The sequence below is a fragment of the Stegastes partitus genome, unplaced genomic scaffold (assembly GCF_000690725.1).
Source record: "Stegastes partitus isolate 25-593 unplaced genomic scaffold, Stegastes_partitus-1.0.2 Scaffold197, whole genome shotgun sequence".
Classification (NCBI taxonomy): domain Eukaryota; kingdom Metazoa; phylum Chordata; class Actinopteri; family Pomacentridae; genus Stegastes; species Stegastes partitus.
Genome location: NW_007577928.1, coordinates 544,783 through 568,973, shown reverse-complemented (window position 1 = coordinate 568,973; position 24,191 = coordinate 544,783). Strand labels below are relative to the sequence as shown.

The window sequence follows — 24,191 nt, the reverse complement described above, 5'->3', positions numbered from 1 at the left end:
TTTTAAAACACACCACGGTTCTAAGACAGGAAAGAAAGTAACAATGCTACACACGGATCCGATAATAAGGGCAGTCAGGGGTCAGCTAGACGTAGGAAGTAAACAAATGAGTTTCATTAGAGAGAGAGGGAGGAACAGAGGAGGTTACAAGGCATTAAAGAGGAATGTTTTATACCTCAAATTCTGCAGGTTTCCCAGTAGAGACCTGAGCTGCCGGTTTGGGTGTTGCCTGGCTAGGCTGCGACTGCAGAGAGAAAGAGACGAGGAGAAGTCACACATGTGCAGTGAAAACAAGAAACCATCGTAATCACTTTAAGATCTCCACACAGCAACAACTCGATTTCACAAGAGCAACACTTGTGGAAAACACAACATTCCATAAAGCTCATTCCTGGTTGGAGCTGAGGCTATGCAGAGATGTTTACAACCACAGCTTCAGATTTGAATTTTTAAGACTGAGACAGAGAGGTAACATGTACTGCTGCAATATGCTCACAAACATGCAGAGGTTGTTGATTCAAACCAGACTGAAGGGCGTGACTGTTGTCTGACAGCACAGAGCAGGAAGACTCAGTATTATTGCAGTCTGTGGTCACCTCAGCAACTAATAACCGTAACATCGAATGTACAATTAACAAACGACTCTTCCGCTGAGGTCACACGGGGTGAAATCAGAGATGATGCACACTCATCCTCAAAGGAACCCAGAGAGCAGTCGGTCTTTGACTGACATGGCTGAGGACTTGGATGCTTCCACGCTCACACATACACAACAGGGATATCCGTGTTGAAGTGCATTTCCTCACACGGCAACTATTAATCAAGTTGTGCCACTTTCACTGTGTTGTAATCTTTATCTTCGCTTTCCTCTTGATAAGCTCTCCTAAGATAACCTGAACAAGTTCTGTTACATTAGCTTGTAGAAAACTGGCTTTTAAAGGTGTAAGAATGACAAATCAGAACTTTTGTGTGTTAATAAAAGCAAACTGATTCCCCCCCCTATTTTAGTTTTGCATACGTCAGCTGGTGGACTGTTCTGGTGCCTGCAATAATGTTCAATTATTATCTAAAATAAACAGTTCTGAGCAAAAGTTTACATACACTGGAAAGGAATGTCTTACAGTGTTACTCAGTTGATCCCTGGCATTAACATGTATTAAAGAAAGTCTGCATTAATGCAGGGTATAACTGCAGGCAGAACACACCGGGATTGGAATGCGATCAGGTCAGCTGTGCAACATTTGGGAGTGGACTGACTCACTATGTGACCAGACCTCAGCCGGGGGTAAAACTAATCCGTACAGCATGACTACATTCTGAAGAAAATACATCATTCCCGCATGTCAAAAGGTCATCCAGCTCTGCCCGTTTGTGCCAACTCAAGCAGATAGAAAGCAGTAACATTAGCTCAGCAACCCATACAGCTTGCTAAGGATTCATACTACAGTTTTCAAATTTGCAGGCTCATAATGAAGCTCTTGGCTCGAAAAACTGTGCAACAATCTTCACAATTTTGAATAACTTGAAGAAAATGTAAACATTCAGTGCTTCCCTTCCTATCAGCCAATTAAAACAACCTGTAAAAGCTGAAGAATGTAGGGATCTTTTTATTTATTTTTTTGGCAATTTTGCCTTTATTTGATAGCGCAGTAGCGAGAGAGAAGAATGACCTGGGGAAAAGGGCCATGAGCGGGATTCGAACTCACGACCTCCACATCGGGGACTATAGCCCCTGTAAATGGGACGCCAGTTAACCAGGTGAGCCATAGCGGCACCCAGGGTTGTTTTTATTTTAAGGTGTTACAGAAGCATACCAACAGTGTACAAAATAAACTGCTTTTCGTGAGCAACCACGCACACACCTCCCTGTTTTAGCGGTATGCAGGTGGAGCACAACACGCAGCAGAGCCCGGCCCAGCTCTTTAAGTGGTGAGAATAAAGAGAAGAGCGCCTCCACCCCTGATGTTAGTGTCACATCTAGCCCAGTGTATTGTACAGTGGTGTATCATTTCAGTCAGACCTAACCCAGCCTGTTGGTGAACATTATTGTTTTTGTTCAAAGTAATAAAACAAGTTCATAGGTTTGCCTCCATAAAAAACACAGCCTGTGAATCACTGCGCTGGAGAACATGCTGTAATTGACAAACGTACAGACACGGATGATGGTTTTTACACCTGCTTGGAATTTGAAAGTGTTCTTGAAAGACGCCGAGAGTCCCAGCGGTGACAAAAATCCACATCCACCATCACTGTCTCACTTCAAAAGCACCTGTAAGCCTCTGAGTGAGTCAGACTGTCAAGCCAGCTTAGCCTCAGGTTTTAAAACCAGGCTGTGAATGACTGCAGCCGGTGAAGGGAAACAAGAGGGATGAACGACGGAAAGGAGGAGCAGTTGAGTCAGAAAACATCGCAAATTGCACCACTCTGAACTCTGATTTAGAAATGATAGCACCTCAGCACAGTCAGTGATTGCTTCACATGCTGCTGTAACATTTAACACCAATAAGGTCACAACCTCTGTTAGAACTTGTGAATCACGTACAGTGTTTGCTCTCGCTCTGTTGCAACCACAAGGCAGCTGTTAGGAACTTTTCTTCAAACCTTCAATATGTTGGGGAAATTCTCACTCAAAGTAAGAACAAAACTAAAGAAAAAGCCTAAAGTCAAACCAGTTTTAATATTTGTCCAACTAAGACCTACCTCTTCAATATTACCTTTTCTCTCCTGGCATACGTTTTTTTTCCTCAAAACATTTTTAATACTAGCTGACTGACTGTTGGAAGTAGTCAACATGATATTGTTCAGATAGAGAATAAGGAAGAAGAGGCACAGAGGAAGAAATAAGGTCACAAGCATTCAGGGCATGCCTTTGCCACAGGGGAAGTCATGCTGCTCCTGTTGCTGCTGTAAATACTGAATGTTGCCAAGTTACCACAAAAAACAACAACTTTATAGCCAAAAAAAAACAGAACAGCTGTACTATATGCTGGTATAGCATGATATGGTCAGGGTTATTCTGCATTTGATAAAGAAATCTGCTAGATATTTTCATTGTAATATTGTGAGGGCAATGTTGGGAATTGGCAAATTTTCAAAAGACCAACATTGAAATACAAATAGATCAAAGTAGGTGGTTTTTTTTGTTTGTTTTGTTTTTTACAAAATGCTGGCTAACATATTAAGCCAGCATCAACATGTTCATTGTATGCTGACAAAACTTTCTACACACTAATCAAGTAGTGCTGCGGTTTGGTATCCACCCTTTGGTTTAACACTGACCTAATTTAAGGAAACGCTGAAACACGGCTTTAAATTATATTTGACTGAAAATATTGAGGTTGCTGTGGTATTGGCTTCCTCTTCTTGTCTACAACATAATATCAGACGTGTCATCAGAAAAAAAACAAATCATGTCTCACTGACCAACTGAATGACATCATTATCACTTGCCTGAAACTTTCCTTTACAGAAATGCACATTATGGGAAACCTAAAGCTCTCTACGACCACATCCTCACTAAATGTGGAATCCTCCCGGTATAATAAATGGCTAAGTTGAAATTAAAGAAAGTTGATCAAGAGGATTTGATGACTTACAGGAACACCTTGATCGGTACCACAGCTTTTCAGCTTCTGACCCATCAGACACATTCAGTCCATTGTGCATTTCTACAACAAGTCAGGACAATACTGCATACATTTCCATGCGTGAGCATTTGCATTTACCTCAGGAGGCGTTCTACTTTAAAAACATGCTTGGAAACCAACACAAACAACATGACCGCCCCTTGAGGTTCAGTCTTGACATCAGTAAGCGTTGCACAAGTCTGCCACGACTGACAGATGCCAATTAACAAATACAGGTTAGGCAGCACATAGAACAAACCACCTAGATACTTTTTTCAGCGAGCAAACAAAAACAGCCCGCCTATTTCAATTCATTTGGGAAAACAATGCACTTTAACAGACAAGGAGATGACTATAGCTCAATACGTCAATATATTTGCAATGACTCACGATGTCAGTATCAAATGATTGTAAAAGCGATCACTAATGTCCCTGTGAGTTAAAGCACAAGGGTCTTTTCTCTTCACATATAATGTACATGTAAAACACTGAAACATCTGTTCCTTAAATGTTGAAAAAGGGTTAAAATTTACAGGCTATGAAGATTAAAAAAAGACTGCATGACTCACTACAGGAAGGAGTCAATTAGCTATTCAAAAAGAACCAGAAACACCAACTTCAGCTCAAAGCAGCAACATGAAACTGTTTAAGCAAAGTACTTACTGCTTTAAGTTCTCCTGGTGTTACAGATGTGCTTTAAAAGCTAACGCAGAGGTCTGTCACCTGGCTAAACTCTGTGTGCTCACCTAAGACCCACCCAAAGTCCTCCAAAGCTTTCTGTCTGCTGTGGCTCCAAACAGCTGCATTCCTGCATTCCTCAAGATCCCTGCACAGCAGCTTCTCACAGACAACAGACACACACTGCTGCTTTTAGTGCATGATGCCACTCTGACTGCTCCTTTTACCTAAACCAGCTCAATTGTGGTATGCTTTACAAAGACGATGTGATCTCAGGGAGAATTAAAGAGTGGATCCTGGTTGTACAGCTATTGGAAGGTATCCTAGTATCCAGTAATATGCTTCATAGTCAAATACTTCACATAATCAACAAAAATAATGGTTTCTTTAGCATTCAAGCTGTAAAACAAACAAAGGCTAATCATTAGTTTAATATTCACAATGCTGGTGCCATAATAAGTGAGTATAGATGACAAAACAGTACTTTTTTAATACCTGAATTTACATCAAATGTTTCCATATAAACTCCTGTTTGCTTTTAACAAAATAATCCAAAGTCCTCAACCAATAAAATCCTAAATGACGTCTATACACAACTACAAATACTTTACCTCAATCAAGTACTGTCTAAAATAAGCAATATTTTTGGCTTAAATAGGGAAAAATTAGATAACAAAACAAATACACAATAAATCCGACAACTTTTGAAAACCTACCATAAAAAAAGATGAGGCTGATAACCAGCCGTGTCTACAATGAGGCTTAATGCTGTGCTGTCAAACTGGAATCCTAACTTTGGCATTAGCTCATGAAGATTGCTTGAAGTAGCTTCTGACTTTAATCATGTATAGGCGTTTTCTCAACAAGCACCAACAGCAGCCATACTGAGGGTGTACAGAGCTAACAGGACCTCCTTAAATTGAAATGTATCCGCTATGAAACCCCTGCAGCTCATACAATTATTATGTTTACATTTTTATTATGATGAAGAAGTCCTTTCTGTGGATTGTGAGGTGTCCCTGTTATTCTGTACATTCCTGTACGCAGGCAAAATAAACGGTAGGAGTTTCATGCAGCTGTACCTGGTAGAAACTGTCTTGGAACAGAGGCCGATAGTTGCCGTGTATCTGTTTTGTAAGGGACATATTAAAGCCGTCAGTCGCACACAGTCAACTCTGAATCAGTGCAACTGTTTACTGAAACTCAACAGTACCCACAGCACACACTGGAATACAGACAGACTCAAGCATGTATGCACATATGCCATGACATACAGCATGCTGTCGTTCAATTTTGTTAAAAAAAAAATGGAGGCACTGTCTGTTCAAGGGCTCATACAGACCCAGTGAAGCATCAGTTGTTTCAGTCCTGTGACACAAAACCTCTACAAACCAAAACTGCTCTGCTGTAGGGAACTTAGTTTGATGTTTGATCATGTCTCCTGTGACAAAACACATGACACACACATGCAAAAACACACTGGACATGCACATAGATAAAACCACAGAGGTTTAGCTGCCCTGACAGTAACCAGAGAGGACAACACTGATATCAACATCATGCTTTTTGCAGGAAGGACACTGCTGTGTGTAGGTCAAGTGACTGCAGCCAAAATAGACTCGGGATTTTAGATCTGGAGTGTTTCTGTCAAATGACTTGGAAAAGCAATGACACTGCAGTAAAGCAATGTAGATAAGCAGTGCAGATGGCATCGTGCCATCTAAAACCGACTCAAACTGCCATTCTTTCACTTTAACCTCGGCAGGAAACCGTATGCGCTTGAGGTGTGCCATCTCTTGTCCTGTTTTGCAAGTTCTTGGTGACTCCACATACACCAAACATCAGGACTGCTCTCTGCATGACATGTTTTTCAGTCAAAAGTAAAGAATCAATCCGGTATATATATCCAGGCTTTACACAACAACGGCGATTAAAGCAGTAGCTTGGTCCTGCAATGAAAACTGATGACTAATGCTGCGCCCCACCCGACAGACCACAAACACGCACATGCGAATATGGCTGGAAACGGCTTCTCAGCTAGCTGCTGCTGCTTTAAAATAGCACTGGCAACTTCTCTAAATGGTCAGTAGCGATAATGGGGAGCACCTCGGCTCAGAGGTGGAAATGATAAAAGCTGCAGTTTGTGTAACAGGAAAAGAACGTGGAAAAGGAAGCCGCGTAGCAAAGCGTTTTGGTTTCAGCACGGAGCTGCATGAGGATGACTATTATTGCTGGAGGGAAGACTTCATGAGCAATCGGTGAGGATAAACTCAGGAGTGATGCCATCACTTAAACCTGCTGTAAAAGGTTATTAGTGTTGATGCACGTCATCGTCACATCAGCGAGAGCCAGGAGGAAGACAACCATTCCGTTTTGCAGCCTAACATGCTCTCAATTATACAAACAGAAGCTTCTATCAGCTGCATTGTGTCACCTTTTCACACCAACAGAAGTGTGTTAAGATTGTGTTTAAAACAGCTTAAAGAGTCAGACCCTAATGACATATGCAAAAACAACAATACAGCCTAAGTGCAGTATCCCCACGTATACATACACAGATGAGTGTTTACTGATTATTTTGTTGTTACTGTGGCAACAACTGCTCTTGAGGTCTATAAAAGAAACAATTACAGTGACACAATAATCTGTAGTCCTTCGCCAACTTTCCGTCAATTTGACACGCCAGCAAACTTCATCACCGCAACACAAAGAATCTGTGATGAATGCCATCATATGAGCGACGAGCTGCCAAACCTCTGATCTGGAAAAACTATTCTGTCAGACGACGGCCGCCCCGGTGATTTGACAGGTATCAGTCAAACAGGAAGCCTATCCACGCAGACACAAGCATCAAAGACAAAACACCATCCAAATACGTACCATAGGTTTGATTGTGAGTGTGTATCCTCTATGTATACTGCTCTTTTTACCACCAAGCTGTTCTCTCTCTCTCTCAGGCTGGTTCACCTTAGACCCCCTCTTTGGAAGCACTTTGGTTCACGCTGTCTGTCAAGCACACACACATAAACACACACGCAGGAACACACACACACCCAGAGGTGAAAAACTCGCTGCTCCGCCTCTTGGAACCAACACAAGCAAGCCTGAGCTGCTCGGACTCCACCTCCTCATCCAGAAGGCAGCAGAGCAGGCTCAGTCAGATTGGACAGTCAGACACACAGAGACCCACCCACTGCTCACCCGCAAAGCCAAATAAACCAGCTTGAGGGAAACTTTGGGCTTGGTCGCAGCAGCTTTTGTGACGTGAGGATGTCGCAGCTTGATAAGGCCTACGAGTTAAGCGCAGAAGGGCGAAACGGAGAGGACTCAGAAGTGTATTCGCTGCAGCAGCGTTGTTTGGCACAAGGCTGGGTGTGTCTGATCGACTCACTGCTTAGGAATCTAGACTGCAGAGCCACTAGAGCAACAAAGACAGAGTGTGTGTGGAAAGAAAAGAAGAGAGGGAGGAGGGGGTCACATCACATGTAGTCCAAACCACACCCAAACACAGGCAGAAAGAAGGAAAACTTTAAGTGAGTTGTAAGGAAGGTGAACATCAGCTAGGGGGTCATCAATGCTTGCTGAGACGTGCTCTCTTTGGCCTTCAGAGTGGAACCTGGACAAAGGAACGGGCAGGAAACACGGCCTCTGGACAGCAGCCAGATGTTACGTAAGAATTTTAGAAAAACATGGCAACGTTTCCTGTCGCTGCACACGCAGACACAGATTCAGCTGATGGTTCAACGTGTGCTCAAGTTAATCCAGACAACTTGAAGTGTTTCACAGATAGAGCTCACCAAACCACAAAACATGGAAACATGTGAACACAGGAGGGCTTTGGACAGCAGCACCCCCTTGTGGCTAAAAATACTCAAAGCACTCCAATGAAAATGAGAGGAGGATTGTGCTCGTGTGTGCGGCACTTATTCCGTCTGTCAGCTTGTGTATCAGCCTGTTGTTTTATGCTGAATGGACACAAGGCTCAGACATGTGTGTGTCCTGTTTGTTTGGTCTCTGCACTGTTATGCTGCACTGCGTGGTGAGCTCACACAAAGCCGAAAGCTCTGCATTTAGCAGACTTGGCATAAAATTTCCAGAAAATTTGAAAGCAGGCAGGCACACTTTCCCTTCTATGTTCCATAAACTGAAATTCTTGCTGCTTTGTAGAACCTTTTTGGGAGTCTCTCTGACATGAATAGACATGCTTAAACATCAGCCAAAGCAAGCTGATGATGAAGAAACAGGCTTACCACAGTGAAGGCACATAAATACAGCTCAGTAATGGGTGCAGTATTCATGTGTCTGTACCCTTCAAGAGCAAATATCTGCCTTCTGACTGAAATTCTCCGACCAAATCCTATAAATATCTTTAAAAGAACAAGCAGACAGAACTTGTTGCACAATCTCTGGTATCTCCTTGGCAAAAATATTCTGTCTGCTATGGGACCTTTCAAGTATAAATCTCTTTTTACAGCTTTGCCCCGACTGACTCCTTCACAAACACAACAAAGGCCTGTCCTGCCTTTGACTCGGTGAGTGTTTATGCGTCAGTGCGAAGGAGTGCATGCATGTGTCTGAGAGAAAACATGCTTATACTGGATCCAAATGCTTTACTCGGTAACCCCTGGCAACACTTATCTTTGTTGACAACTAATGGCTACAGCAGACACACCCCAGGCAGAGGGATTAACCAATCAGAGCCGTGATGCTGGAAACGGGAGGTTTCCTGCCTGAAACTTTGCTTCTGTTTCTAGGAGTTCACAGGCAAACTTAGTGGGAGGCTGTATGGTGTCATATTTCTTAAAATAACCCTTTTGGGTAAGAGTGATGTTGTGTACTTTTACTGGCAAGAGATCAGTCTGGCAAATAGGAAATATACAGAGAGGTGGAACTGGTAGATAAGCGTTTTGCCAAAAAGTTCAGTCGGTTATAAAAAGAGCGTGAATCATGTCTAGTTTGATTGTTAACAGTGGCTGTCAAAAGGAATATGTACTTTAACATCATGCAAATGAAAAAGACAGCTTCGAGTATTGAACTAACTGTGCAGAAACAACCAAGAGCAACCTGGAAAACTTGATCAACCAGACAAAACTCGAGAACGAGGATTAAACCTGCGTCGACTTTAAGAAGATGTTTACCACAGTTCATCAAAGTATGCTGTGAAAGGGGTAAAACACCAAAACGTGACAGCTCTGCAGAGGTTTTTAGCCTCTTCTAGCTCACTGTTTTGGCTTTAGTGTAAAGTTGAGTCTTAAATTTGTCACCAAAAGTCTTTCCAGCAGCAACAAGCAACTGGTTTTCAGCAAACTAACTTTGAAAAACACTATACTTCTGACCAGCACCATGTCAAGCAGACAAAATCGATAAATATGAAAATATATAAATAGAACACATGATGAAGTCAGATCTAGATCACAGCATAGCTTAAGGACAAGTGGAAAAAGACACTGTGAATCTAGTCAGTAAATAAATAAATACTTTATGTTCAGTCATATAGTTCACATCAACTACTGCTCCAGCTATTTTTACTTGAAAAAAAAGCTCTGACAATTTAATGTGCACTCTCCACCCATCACCAAAAACCAAGCAGGAAAGATTGTACCTTGTAACAAACTCACAACTTTTTTTCCCCCCAAGTCTCATAGTTTACAAAGAGCTAAAACAAGTTCAGCAGTTGCCAAGAAACATCAGGTTCCCACAAACAGGACTTTAAATCAATGCTACGGCTGCTTTTAGGAACTTCTAGGAAACTATAAACCCACAAAATAGCCACGATAACATTTAACAACAATACACCGACTTGTTAAGGCCAAAACAAGAAAAGGTCGTTTGTGGCAGGAAATACCTTCAATACAAAGCTTCCAGTTGATCGTCATTTTAGGAAACCTCAGATCCAGTTTCAGACTTAGATCCACATCATCTTCAGCTGAGGTTTGTTTGCCTCTGCTGTAATTAGGCTCACCTGTGCATTAGGCCATGGATTTAAACAGCTGGTATTTGCTCTCTGTGATGTGTAGATTCTCTAGGCCTGAAACTTTCTTCATTATAAACAATACAAGTTTTAAAAGGTACCATATCATTCCATGATAATGCATCTTAAATGGCCCATATGGTAAAAATTCATATTTTTTATTGGCTTAAAGGCTTGGAGGTGTGAAATAAAATCTGTGAGAATATGAACAAACCCACTCCTGCCCTTTCTCTACCCACCCCTCAACTTGGTGGTCTACCAGCTTTACAAGCCAGTAAGAACTTTGTCCATTTTCTAAGAGGAAACCAAAAAAGCAATCGTCATCACGCTAAAAATCTTTATAATTCTGCCCCTTCACTGCCTGCAGGGTCTGAGGTGATCCACTCCGAATGAGTTGCTGCCTCACAGTTCACCAGGTTTATTTATTTTCTACAGCTGCTTCTGGAAACTCTTAAAATGTCTCAGCCGCGAGCAAAGCTCACCAAACGTTCTGCTGTTGACTGCAAGAGTAAACGCAAGAGTCATCATGCATTCCCAGCATCTGAGGAAGTGAAGACCAAGTGGATTATTTTTTATTTTTGATAGTAATGAAAGGAAAATCCTTAGTGTGTTCTGCTACTAATGTGACTAACATTACCTTTCACTCTGATCGAATGTTCACAGGTCAGAGCTCTTTGGTAAATGTAAAGCTGAGGGACAGCTGGTGGGTTACTGTGTTTTCATGTCACCTGCTGTGTTTCAACATAATGTGATTCAGCCTTCTTTCCTGCCCCCTGCGGTCACGTAAACTTCATTTTAATACAGCATTTTTCTCACGAAATTCTCACGAGACTTGTTCTCATTATAATATTTTTCTGTTTCTGTTGTCAGAAAACAGAACAAATATAAAACAGCGAGTGAACGGTAACTGATTAGGACTACATGTTAACCAGCAGTCACTTCAGAGCCATTTCCAAGCTGTTGCTCTGCACTGCAAAAATGCTGATTTAATAACCACAACAGTGTCTGACAAACTCACCTTTCTCATGAGGTCAAAAATAGCTGTGCAAGGAATTCAGTGACATTTCCATGTGAAATGATTGCTCAGAGAGAGTGAGACACGACAGAAATCTCTGGTTGAACACACTCATTCACACCTGTGTCGGCTACCATGTGGTCAACTGTTTTGCTCTGAGTTATCAGTTACAGACACAGGGAGAGTCTTCTTCAGCTGCATTTAAAGCTACAGACAATGAAACTTCCATTTAGAACAGGGCTAAAACCAGAAGTTCTTAAGTTATGGTAAAATGAACCATCTTTGCAGTATTTTGAGGTGCAAAAATTGAAAGACACGTAAAAAATTGCTCTAAATGGCACAATAACTGACATTTTTTACAATATTATTCTATGGGGTCTCAGGTTTAGCCAACTAACCTACAGTGTGGTGTATTCCAGAGCGGGCAAAACCCTTTTAAATCTGAAATATGAGGGTTAGCATTTATTAAAAGTCTGGATATTAATATTAAACACATGATTGTAGAACAATGACCCTGACGGGCACAAATAGAAACAGAGGCCACCGTGAACTCCTCTCTGCTGGTTCCATCAATTGCATCACTGCCACCCACTCTGTCCTTTGCTCTGCTGCATGTCCACGTACCATTTCTAAATTTAGCACTGTGCTTTTTAGCCTGGTTTGTTAACCCACGCACCAGAAACACACACATGAAAATGCCCTGCCTATTTACAGCACCCAGCGATAGTATATGCTAGATATGTGCACATTTACACAACAGAGTAAACACTCTCAAGCTGTTGGTCACATGACAGAATAAAGTACATAAAGCACAAGAAGATCAAGATACAGTCAGGACTTGTCACTAGGTTAAAAATAATAATAGGCAATAATCACATGCTTGCTAATATGTCATCACCAACCTTGGCTTTCCACTTTCATGTGTTTATGAGGAGCAATATCGAGAATATCAATCATTCTATCACATTACCATTTCCAGTAAGCGTGAGGCTGCTGGGTCCTCATTGCTTCTCCCTACTTGCCAGGACAAACATCATGGGGCCACAAGCACAAGCTTTTCCTCAAGCATGGCAGATGTAAACAGACAGGAAAACAAATGTACAATAGGAGTTTGCTGCATCACATCACTTTTTCAGGTGAGCCCAAAGGCCTGGAACCCTTCCCAGAGTTGCTTTTATGTAACTGACATAGCAAAAAAAAGCCTCTTAGCAACGTTCGGCTCTGCAGTCGAGCTCGAGCCAAACTGACAGCGAAGTGAGAAATCTGACAGTGCAAGTCTATGAGTGCTGGGAAATGACACACAGCCTACCGACGGGATAAACAGCAGCATTCAATAACACATTTGACAGGAAATGGAAGGACAATATTTAGCTGTGCAGGGTAGAGTATGTGTCAACAGAAATGTCAGTGAATTTACGGTCACAAGTACACAACGAACAAGCTCAAACAGCCCGAAGCTTTAGCACTGTGCTCTGTATGCTGAAGCATCTCATCAGTAACATCGATTCGCTCCTGGTTTACGCCTTTAAAAGCATTCGATTTTCAATTTTCTTTTAACAGCCTTTTCCCATAAGTGGCTTCAACTAGCAGGCAGAGATAAAATAGCTGTTTATGACATCTGAACTTCAGTTTCCAGATACTGCATGACCTCATGTCAGTAAACGACACATGACACAGACACTTGTTAAACAAACCAGCTGGACTGCAGTGACTTGTTTCAGAACATCAGAGAGAGAAATTCAAGTTTTGATTCATCATTTCCTGACAGCGTGTGCTTCCCTGGCATCAGACTCTGATTTGAGTCAGCGAGTCTTATTTGGTAGAGATTGCAGACTACATGTACTCCAGTCCTTCATTGTGCTTTACAAGAGAGACACTGTAAACCTTATTAAATACAGCATTTTAGTAAAATTTAGAGATGAATACTGTTCTTTTTATACCACTAAATTGTCTGGAATGATACGTATTATTCAATAAATCCTGTGACTACCCAACAATGCTGGTAAAATCAGTTTAATCTCAGTCAGCTACGGCAATAAAAATGCCACTTAAGCCAATAATATCAATAATAATATTACAGCAATGCAGGTCATTCTGCATTACTGATAATTCTATTCTAGTTTATCTCAAGCACATGCATGAGGATACACGTGAATCATACATGTCGCTGCTACCAATAGAGTCACACTAACTTATCAACAGCTAGTGAGAACTTCAGAAGAAGACTGCAAGCTTGTGCTAATGGATGTAAACAATGTTGGATTCAGACATTATGTTACTCAGAGGACAACATATTCAACAGATTTGGTAGACCCGTAGAAGAAACACTACGTACGTCAGTGAGTATGAATGTAATCTAACATAACTTTTGTTCATGGACAGGAAAAAGCCCACTTAAACCTTCAAAAAGCATTTCTTTTTCTGGCCACAGCAACAACAAGTTGAAAACAAAACACTAACCTGACATTTATCAGCCCATTATTTAGTCTCTTTTGCTCAGTTTTTGGTCTCCACCAACTCTTGAGGGGAAATATCTGTTTCTGTGGCAGCACAATCTCTATTTTTGTCTGCTTGCTGTTTTTTGCTGGGCAGGAAGTGTATGATGCAGTTATTAAAGCTTTTTCCTGAAAACTACAGCTGCCTCCTGCAGTCAGGAACAATGATGTGAGAGGGAACCAGAACAGTACAGCAGTGGGCCGGACAGGTAAACAAAGAAGGCCGAGCTGCAGATTAAAGGGACTGTTCAATGTAAATTTGATACTGCTGTATGCCATTGTTTTGGCAGTACAGAAAATACAGATTATAGCCACTTGATGGAAGATTTGGAACGTCCAAAGCAAACAGGACTCCAACACAGAATTCAAAAGATTGTTCTTTCTTGATAATACTGTGGTAAACAATGTAAATCATAAATCCACTGCAGTGTTGAAAAAGCTCTCAACTGTATCACACCATGCAAATATATGGGCCAAATGTCAAGATTAATTCAAACAGCATCCGCTCAGGTCGTAATGGATGTGTTTGTTTAAGGGTGAGGAAGTGTGCTTGGCATTTGTTTTGGTCATTTTGTCACTTTAAGACTTTGTTGTTTTGGTCCTATGTGTAAGCAAGATTTATTTTCCCAGTGGCCATTTCCCGTCAGTCCTCTGATAATAGCCCCAGACGGGTGGGAGCTGCAGGAGAGGCAGACTGCTGCGACCCAGAACTGGGAAAAGTTAGCCGTTGACGCAACACAGACCCTCCCACCCAAAAATGTGTGCAATCCTCCTCCTTGTTCTTTAACCTTTAGCATATAAAGTGAGTCAGAGCACATTACCACAGCCCTGATAACAAAGTAATGACATCACGACAGGCACTGCAGACCTGTCACACAGCACCACGCAATCACATTCTCTGGCCGACGTGTGAAAAAGTAACGAGAGATAATGACGCAAAAGCTGCAGGATACAATCAACAGCACATGGAGTGTTATATTATGGAGAAAACAAAAAGCACACGAAGCTTATTGCAGCTACACCCTTTCAAATTGCTCCATCTGTTAATGTGGATTATCACTGAAGAGTTCCTGTTCGGGGTGTGGAAGAGAAAAAATCCATCTGCTATAAAATGCCACAGAAAGCTTCATGTGACTTGTTGTATAACTAAAATGAAGTTGCTCTCAGCATGAACGCACACACCGACAGCCTTCAGGACAGTCATTACTGGTTGGTATCTACCAGTTTTCCCTGTGGATTGATACTTGTAGCAACTCGTAGCAGACACTGCAGGCCTTGTTCCAGCCTTGGTTTAATATCTCACCACAGAAAACACACACTGAACTCGCAAAGGCTGACCGGAGCCTCACACATTCCAGTAGATAGAAAGAGAGAGAGAGAGAGAGGTTCAACTTGGATTGGAGCCAAGACAGTTTTCCTGCTCATGTGTTTCCCCTATAAGTTAGACATGCAGTACAAGCTGGACTAGGAGCACTAAAACAACGATTTCAAATGTACTTTTACATTTGCACGCTATTTCCACAAAGCAAAACACACGTGGAAACTTTGGGATTTAGCACATAGCATGCCACACACACACACACACACACACACACACACACACACACACACATAGACATTAACACGTTTTTGCACACACCTGCTCCTCCACAGCCACATCCTGCAGGGTCGGGGCGTCCCGCGGGCCTCGGATCCAGCTCAGTATCTGGCCCATGTTGGCTGAATGTGCCTCCGAGAGTGTGCGTGTATGTGTGTGTTTTCCTGTCAGCCTCTGCCCTGTCTGTCGGCTTGCAGCATGTTTCCAGCAGGCGGGGAAGGGAACCGGGAGAGGGAGAGGAGAGGAAGGGGGAGGGCGGAGGGACTGAAGGGGGAGGCGTGGTCAGGGACTGGAGAAGGGTACGGATCAGATGTGGAAGTCACAAGAGGCCGAGCAGTAACTCTCTGGGCTATAAAGGGAAGTGAGCTGACCGTGGACTGACACCCACCTGATGCCACATCTGAGCTGCTTCCCAGAGAAACAGATACGGCTTCAACTCACACGAGGGCTCACATGCGTAAAAATACATACATGCATGCATGGTTGGATGGCCGGATGTGTAAAACTGTATTTATGGGACACATGAAGCACCCCTGGTTTAATCTGAGCCTATATCTTATCAACAGGGACACACCTGCATTTTGGAGCACACACACCATAGAGACACACACACAAACATATGTACACACAGCTTGTGCAACTACCCTTGCTGCCAAATTACCTATGAGAATAAAGGGAGGGGCTTGACTTCAGCTTTATATCTGTGTCAACAATCTTCCAAGGCAAACAGGGTTGAGCTGCAAAACTTCCAATCGTGTTCTCTATTGCAGGAACATAAGCTCCTAAAGATAATAACAGGAACTAATACTGATTACACCCTGGTTATTTCTGTTTGAGCCAAAGAAAACCTATTTTGCTGGAAGTGGACAATTCTGTGTATCAGAGGAATCTTTACAACAATGAACAAAATGCACTTAACAAACAGAAATGTAGGGAGTGTTTCAGTGAACGCATGACTAATAGGTCTCCTGAAGAACACATGGGTGTTGGCTCCAGTGATACCTTTTTGTGTAACAGATGTTTTACTTTATTTAAACAACATATCTATCTAAGTACAAAACTGGGATGAAGGGATTAGTTTCTGCTGTATGAAACAGCACATGAAAATTAAAGTCAGGTATATCCGAAAGCCATTGTTTTTGCTTTCATGTCATTTAAAGACAGTGCAAAGTACAATCCCAGCCATATCTCTGCACTTCACCTATGCGCCCCTTTGGGCAGTTCTTGGGTGGGGCCTGCAGACAATACAACCTTTGAGTGAGTCACTGTGATGGAATCAGTCTGACTGCCGAGCCTGTCCCTTGCAGGTTTTTTAATTGCACACCTCAGCAAATTAGCGAATGCACTAACTTTATGACTAATGAATAAACCTGGCCGTCACGTAACTCCTGTTTGTGCAGTCACACAGTCTGACTGGTCACTGAAGTTAGACGTGCACGTGAACTGTCCCTGGAGCATATAAAAAAGGTTTTGAGGGATATGTGCTTCGATTTGAAACTGAAATGTGAGGTGCATAGTACACTCAAGAGAACACTGACAAACTATGGCTGGATTTGTTTTTTTTTGTTTGTTTGTTTTTTTTTTTACAGGATTAAAGACAAAAAAACACAAATGAGTTACAGCTGGAATGGATGACTATATATTGCAATTAAATTAAATTAAATAGAAAAAAATACGGAAAATTTCAATTTATGGATTCCAGTTGTACTCAGTAGTTTTTAAACTCTATGGTGGCCCGCTCCAAAAGGACTGATTTGGTTTATTTAGAATGCTCAAGGATGCAGTTGTGATACGATAGGGCCCGATGGCTGCATTTGGTCCATAAATAATACTTCTCTGTGTCTTAAGCAAGCCAAAGATATCCTCATAGACATTATGATTTGATTAGGATGAATAATTGCCCCTAAAATCCACTTAAAAGTCATAGAAAAGAGGAAGAACTAAACTTATAACTTGTGTTTTTAGGTATTGGTCCGTAGGAGTTTGACAATTGTTAGTGCATCAATGGGTGGTAAATTAGAAACAAGGACTAAAGCTACTTTGTATTTCTTAAATGTACCACTTTACCAAAATGCAAACAAATATCGGCCAAAGAAATAAAAACAGCAGCCAGATTTCAGCCTCTCAGCTAAAACTGACCACATAGCAGCATTAGTGATCTGCAAAGGATGTAAGCACCCAAATAGTAATAATAACAACACTGATCATGATAATACAGGGGAAATGGGCATACGGACCACACAGGGAACAGTGCTTCGTTTCTCTCTCCTTAGAGGGCGACAGTGTCAGACTTTAAAACCTCTGCTGTCTCAGCTAATCAGCCAGTATGTTCACACAGAAATGGAATGAAGTCACACAAGTCTGTCTTTTTTTATCCATTGTGTTTTTTTACACCTGACAGCCTAAAAAACACAAACAAACCACATACAGTGCAATCGCTGCTATGTACGTTTACTAATGCTAAATGGGAAAGCTCATGCACGCACAGGCTTTTCCACATAACTCACAGCATGTCATACTCCTAGTCAGACAGACACACCTTTGGCTGTGTGAAGCTCCATCTGATCGAGCCTGTAAAACTAGCTGGTGCACCATGGGAAACCAGAGGTCTTGTTCGGTAACCTCCCAAAGAGGTATGTGAACGTTTATCACTTGTGTGCCAGGTGGCAGTGCAGCGAATACGGTTTTGTTTTTTCACCTGTGCTGAAATGATCACGTTGTAAGGAACAACTGATAGTGATACGCTCAACATATTTAATATAATCAGTGTAAATGAATGAGGACATCCTAGATGTGGTCATCAACCTGTTTGTGTAACAGAGTATGCATAGGACTATGCAGCGTATATGTAACTGGACTCCCCTGCTAAACTTGTGCTCACCTTTATATTTAGACCCATGCTTTACTTCACTCTCTACGCTCCACTGCAGATGTCTACAAACTCTGCCCATCACCACCTCAAACACTACATCACCTACACCAACCTGCTGGACGTGAAATAGATGATAGATGAACAAATAAAGAGCAGTTTGCAGATACAAAACTGTAGACTTTTACATTAAAAAGTAAACTTTACAGCTCACCTCAGAGCTGTGGTGAAAATAATCCTGTAAAGTTGTTTGTAAAGTTAACGATGAATGCAGAGTTTTAAAAAAGTGTAATGACAGTCACTCTAAATTACCTGAACCACAGGTGTTTTGATATTTGGCAGCAGGTTTTGTAAACCGGTGGGCTTTATTTATAAGATAAGATAAGATATGCCTTTATTTATCTCACAGTGGAGAAATTCACATTGTTGATAGCAGCATTAAACACAGAGATACACATATACGAGACAGAAATTATTATTATTATTTTTGTTTAGTTAACCTTTAGTTTGCCAGGTAGGTTAGTTGAGAACTGGTTCTCATTGTCAAGAACGACCTGGTTGTAAAGAGTCTGAAACTGTGAAAACAGAAAGAATTATCAGATAATTAACTTTCCAACAGTCCTTCAACTGCTCATCCGTGACATGCAGCTAGACTGACAAGTCGAAGCTTAAAATAGTTTTTACTCTTCACATTTTACTCTGAAACTGTGCAAAGATGTTATGTTTGCAATAAATACATTTTATTAAAAAAAAAAAAAAAGAAAGAAAAAAGAAAGAAAATTGCACTCCTCAGCACAACAATGATATAATTAGTGACTCAGCTACAAAAACTCGGCACTTTTCTGCTGAACTGCAGAAAAACTGCACTGCAAGATCTAAGGAGTAAAATATCCGTCTAACTGTGATACAAATGTACATATTGACTCCAGTTTTTTTTTCTTTTTCATATTTTGTGAAACAAAGAAATGTAATTGTCTCTTTTTGCAAAAAAAATTATAAATAAATAAATTGTATTTCTTATAATTATATTGCAGTAAAAAATGAGTCAAAACAAAACGGTCAGTTTGGCATTCTGAGCATCAACCGTGCAGATTTATTGCCTTTCCTCTTCAACAAAGTGATCACAAACACCTTTCTCAGGCTGCAGGTTTATAAACAAGCAGCTCTCATTTGAGGAATCCGTATTAGTGGACACAAGCAGGACTGCATTCAGCAGAGGGAGACAAACACAAACGTTTAGTGCTGGACTACATCCATACTGCAGTCCATCACTAACATGCTCTCCCCTACAGTAACGTAAATATATTACAACACACATTTCTGTACTTATGTGGCTCCGTTTTTGGGTTTAAATATTCTCATGACCACCGCAGAAGGTTATGATTGATTGGAAGAAATTCTTTAAAAATAATGTTGCAGCTATATATTTCTGTATATAACATTCAGTAGTTGGTAGAATTAGCTTGTATGCAAACAGAAAATCACAAACCAACTTTTTGTTTCAATGCATCCTGCAAGATTGTACTTGCACAATGACTCAGTGTAACAGTGAGGCGGCAGCAGGAGGAGAGGAGGTGAAGTCAGTACCTTGTCATTGTAGGACCATCTAGTAGAAGAGTAGGCTGAAGACCTGCTACCATGTTGGACTTCATGGTCGCAAGAGGTGCCTTTTCCGTACTACAAACACACACACACACACACACCAGCTTGTTATTGTAAGATACAGAGGCTTTGAGGACTGAAAGAGTGTTTGGCAGTAAATTCAATGGAACTTCTGTACAGGATGCAGTCATTTCAGCCTATTGTGTTGGTGGATTGTTCACGAATAACCTTGCATGTACAAGTCTTATCAATTTGTTACTATTCTTGCTTGTTAGCATTTTTTTGGTGAAACTGCAATGCTCCAAATTTAACTTGATAAAAGGAAAACATGCTCGGGTCAAAATGATATTTAGTGATGATTATTTATTTGAATTGAGGAGCAGTAGCAAGATATCAGACACTGCAACTGGGATTAATCCAAAGCTGCAGCCTCCCTCAGTATGAACAGTCACACGCCCTCATATATAAACACAGTGTGTGACAAACTAAGAGTAGAGCTCTTACATTCATTTACATTCATTCCAGCCTTATCTTATCAAGGCTATGCCAAGTTTTAAAGAGCATCCAGCACAACTGTTAACAGTTTCAAACTTGTTGTGCTGGTTTTCTAAAATAAAAGAATGACTGCAGCGTCTACACAGGTGCCAATCTAGGAGTTATTACAGCGTATAGCCAGAGGATAAAACAGAAGAAAGAAAGGAGGGGAGTCGGAAAATTGCAGATGTACTCACAGTAATTTCCCAGAATTTTGCATACGCCATGAGGGAGCAGGAGGCGAAAACGGTGGCGTGGAAAACGGTTCAACCCTGCACTGGCAAGATCTCTTTTTTTTTCTGTCACGTCGTCCCAGACAGTGTGCCACTCCCCGCACAATTTAGATTATCAGCATCACACACTCTGTCTGTGCTGTACAGTCATTGTTCTGACTCGCTGAGAAAGCCCATAAGTCAGTTTTCGAGCGAGATCTTGGGCTCTTCCGCATAATTCAGAAATAATCAAGTTTAACCAACCACCGCCTCATGCCCATCAGTGCGCGCGTACCCACACACACACAAACACACACGCACACATTTATTTCCAAAGAAGGATCTTATGCTAATCTGCTATTGTGACACCTTCCAGCTGAATGGTCAGAAGCGAACATGACAACTTCATTACGCACGACCGCAGAGAGCTTTTCAGCCACTGGCAACGAATCGTATTGATTGATGCTGAACTAAATCAACAACTCGTTGCGACTCTCTGCAGCAGATTAGAACTAATTACACGTTGGATACAAATACGTCCAGTCAGTGCGGCCATCCCTGCAAACATTCGTGAAACATGTGCTCTCAATTATGTACAGAAAATACATGAACACACACAAGAAAGTGAATCACATCTCATCTAATCCAATCGTATTTTCTCAGTTGCCAAATCTGCATCTTGCTGTGCGTAAAATGGCATTTTTACGCACGATCTCCAAATTGTGCGATCCATTTCCCCCTGTTATGCAAACCAAGAAAAGAAACAAACTTACCCCAGTTGCCTCTTTTGAGGTTTTGTGACCACGGCTTTTCTTCCTTTGTGGCATCTTTACAACGCGAACTTTTTAAGCTCCCTTTGCGCACTCGGTCTTCTTTCTTTCGGAAATCTGCAAGCTGATCGTCTTGTTGGGTTTAATTAAGTTGCCCCTCCCGCTGAGAAAACTTTCGCGTGCGATGAATGATCAAAGTAGTTGGCATAAAAATACTTGAGAGGGTGCGTATGTGAATGTGTTTAGGATGGATCTGCAGCATGTAAGATCATGTTCATTATCAGACGTGTGATGTTTACTGTGGCTGTAGGTCACTTAAGTACACGTTTGACACAAGTTTGATCGTCTCAACTGGAAGAGGAAGGATTGATCAGTGTGGGAAAAAAAAAAAAAAAAAAGCTCCATATCACTTGAATATACTGAGTGATTAGGTTAGATTTGGTTACATTAAAGTATCTACGTACTTGAAGCATATATGCAACACTTTTACTGTCTATTTATTTCCTGATGGGACCCGCCCCAAGCTAGAGGAAGAGTTGACTCACTGCTGCTTTTTCCCTCTCAGTGAGGTGGTTTGTTTCAGAAGCACAATGCTGCTCTCTGATGGATTAAACTGGGACTGTCTGAGTCAACACAGTTAAGCCCCAGATCATTCACATCCATGCCAAATGTGGATTTACAGTGAATTTTTAACTGACCAAAAGATTTCTCTTGGCTGGAAATGATGCAAACAAATCAGAAAAGATGATAAGACGTTGTGTTGGAGATGTTAATGATACAGTTAAACTATTTATATGGACTTTTTATTACTTTACTTTAAATAATAATAATAATAATAAACTGGATTTCTATAGCCACTTTCAAAACTGGAGTTACAAAATGCTTTACAAAGTGTTTAAAAAGCAACAAGAAAACATTAAAATAAGCTGATGCTTTTTTTTTCTTTTTTTTTTAGAAGTAGGCAGTAATATAATGTTAGATAGGCCGCAAAATATTTTACAAATACTCATCTACAGAGTTGAGTTTTTAAAAGTTCTCTGAATTGAGGACCTGTGTGACTTGTTCTGACAGTAAAGGGGAGGGTGGGCCACAAGCTAAAACAGTAAAAGCAGGATCCCTCTTTGTTTTAAGCTGGACCGAGGAATTTAACAGTAATTAATTCTCAAATCTAAGAGATCTATGTGCAGAGTCGGGGATTAAAAGTCCATAGAGAGATTTAAAAGTAATCACAAGTATCCCTGAATTTAATAATTAAAGAGGAGCCGCGGTTATTCAGTTCGCATCTGAATAAAGTGCTTCCTGCAGCAAGTGTTTTAGAGTAATCTTTTTGCTGAGTTTGAAAAAAACTGTAAGCTGGAAAATAAAACCGGTGAGACAGACAAAGCTGCAAAGCAAGAGGACTCACATGTGACTTCAAAATGGGTTTTTTAATTTAACCCCCAAAATGACAAAGCTACAAAAACAAATACTGAATTCTGGGTCCATGAAAGAGTTCAAATAAACATAAGTAAGGCTATTAGCAGCAAAACAACCCAATAAACCAGCACCACTGATCAAACAAAACTCACAACTGACCTGAGACTCTATGAACAAAGGGGATGTACAAACTGGCTGATCAGACCAAGTGGACACAACAACATCAACACCTAAACTAACTACAAAGAACATTAAACAGCTTGTCTACCTAATCAAAAGGAATTGCATCAAATAAACCCAAAAATATATCTAAATACTCAACACAAGTAAAATGTATGATGGAATATTTAAATCAAATAAACTCTGCCCTTCTCTTCATAGAAATACTGCAGCATATATGTGTACATATTATTAATCAACTTCAAAGCATTGGTTTTCCCAAACAGTTCCTCCACTTGCTAACAGGTTTTCTGCATGTCTCCACTGGGATTTAGTTCCTCTTTGTGATCATCTCCAGGTCTTTGAGGATAAAAAGCTTCTTTGCCAACACTCTGATCTTAAGATTTAGGTTTCAACTCTGGTTGCTCCAAAATGTTCCTGCTGTTTTCTGTTAACTATTTCTTCACCACTTTGACTGTATGTTTCAGCTGATTGTCTCATTAGAAGGTCCAATGCTTTTTCTGCAGAATTCTTGGCCTGTTATCCTGATAATCAACATGGACAACATTTTTCCAAGTATCCACAGATACTACGGATAATTGGCTGATAAAGTGTTACAGTCACCATGCTTGGCTGTGGGGATGATGTTCTTAGGGTTAAATGTTTATTCCTCCTTTTGCAAAACAGAAGCAGCATCCCTCTCTCCACTAATTTTTTATTTTTTTTTTAGCTCATCCAACCACAGAATTAATGACAAAGCTGTCTTCTTTATCAGAGTGAAGGTTAGGTGACCTTTGTGTGCCTGTCTTGGCGACGAGGATCATCCATGGAAACCGTTATAATTGTTTCAGACCTGCTGAAGCGGCTGCCTTAAGATGTTGCCACCAGAACTGCTCAGATTCATCAACATGCTGCTGATTCCTGGATTCTTCTTGACCTCTCATGCTTCCATTCTTTCCAACGCACGGGTCACTTTTGTCCTCATACCACCACCTGTCTTAGAATGCCAGAGAATACTATGCACTTTTCTGGGACCAGTTGGAAAGGAAAGAGACTGCATTTAAATTTGTAGAAATAAATTTGGACAAAGTGAATCTAGTAAAGTTGTTAAATATGCATAGTAAGTGGTGGAAATGTAGCCGTGTCAAGGTCTTACCATATATTGGCACCTGTTAATGTCTAGCCAGAAGAAACATATTGAGCAAATATAAATTCATTATAAATCCAAATTTGGCATGGCTGTGGAA

The 24,191-nt window shown here is 41.0% G+C and overlaps 1 protein-coding gene across 1 annotated transcript in view; it reads right to left on the bottom strand.

Annotated features, from left to right (window-relative positions):
• Positions 1–20,840, bottom strand: part of cast (calpastatin) — a 40,637-nt gene extending 19,797 nt beyond the window's left edge. The window contains exons 1-3 of the mRNA XM_008280540.1: positions 20,585–20,840; positions 19,839–19,928; positions 176–244 (exon numbers count right to left, since the gene is read on the bottom strand). Coding sequence (XP_008278762.1) covers positions 176–244; positions 19,839–19,928; positions 20,585–20,614 — 189 coding nt within the window. The 5' untranslated portion in view covers positions 20,615–20,840. The remainder of the gene's footprint in view (positions 1–175; positions 245–19,838; positions 19,929–20,584) is intronic.
• Positions 20,841–24,191: the final 3,351 nt, after the last annotated feature.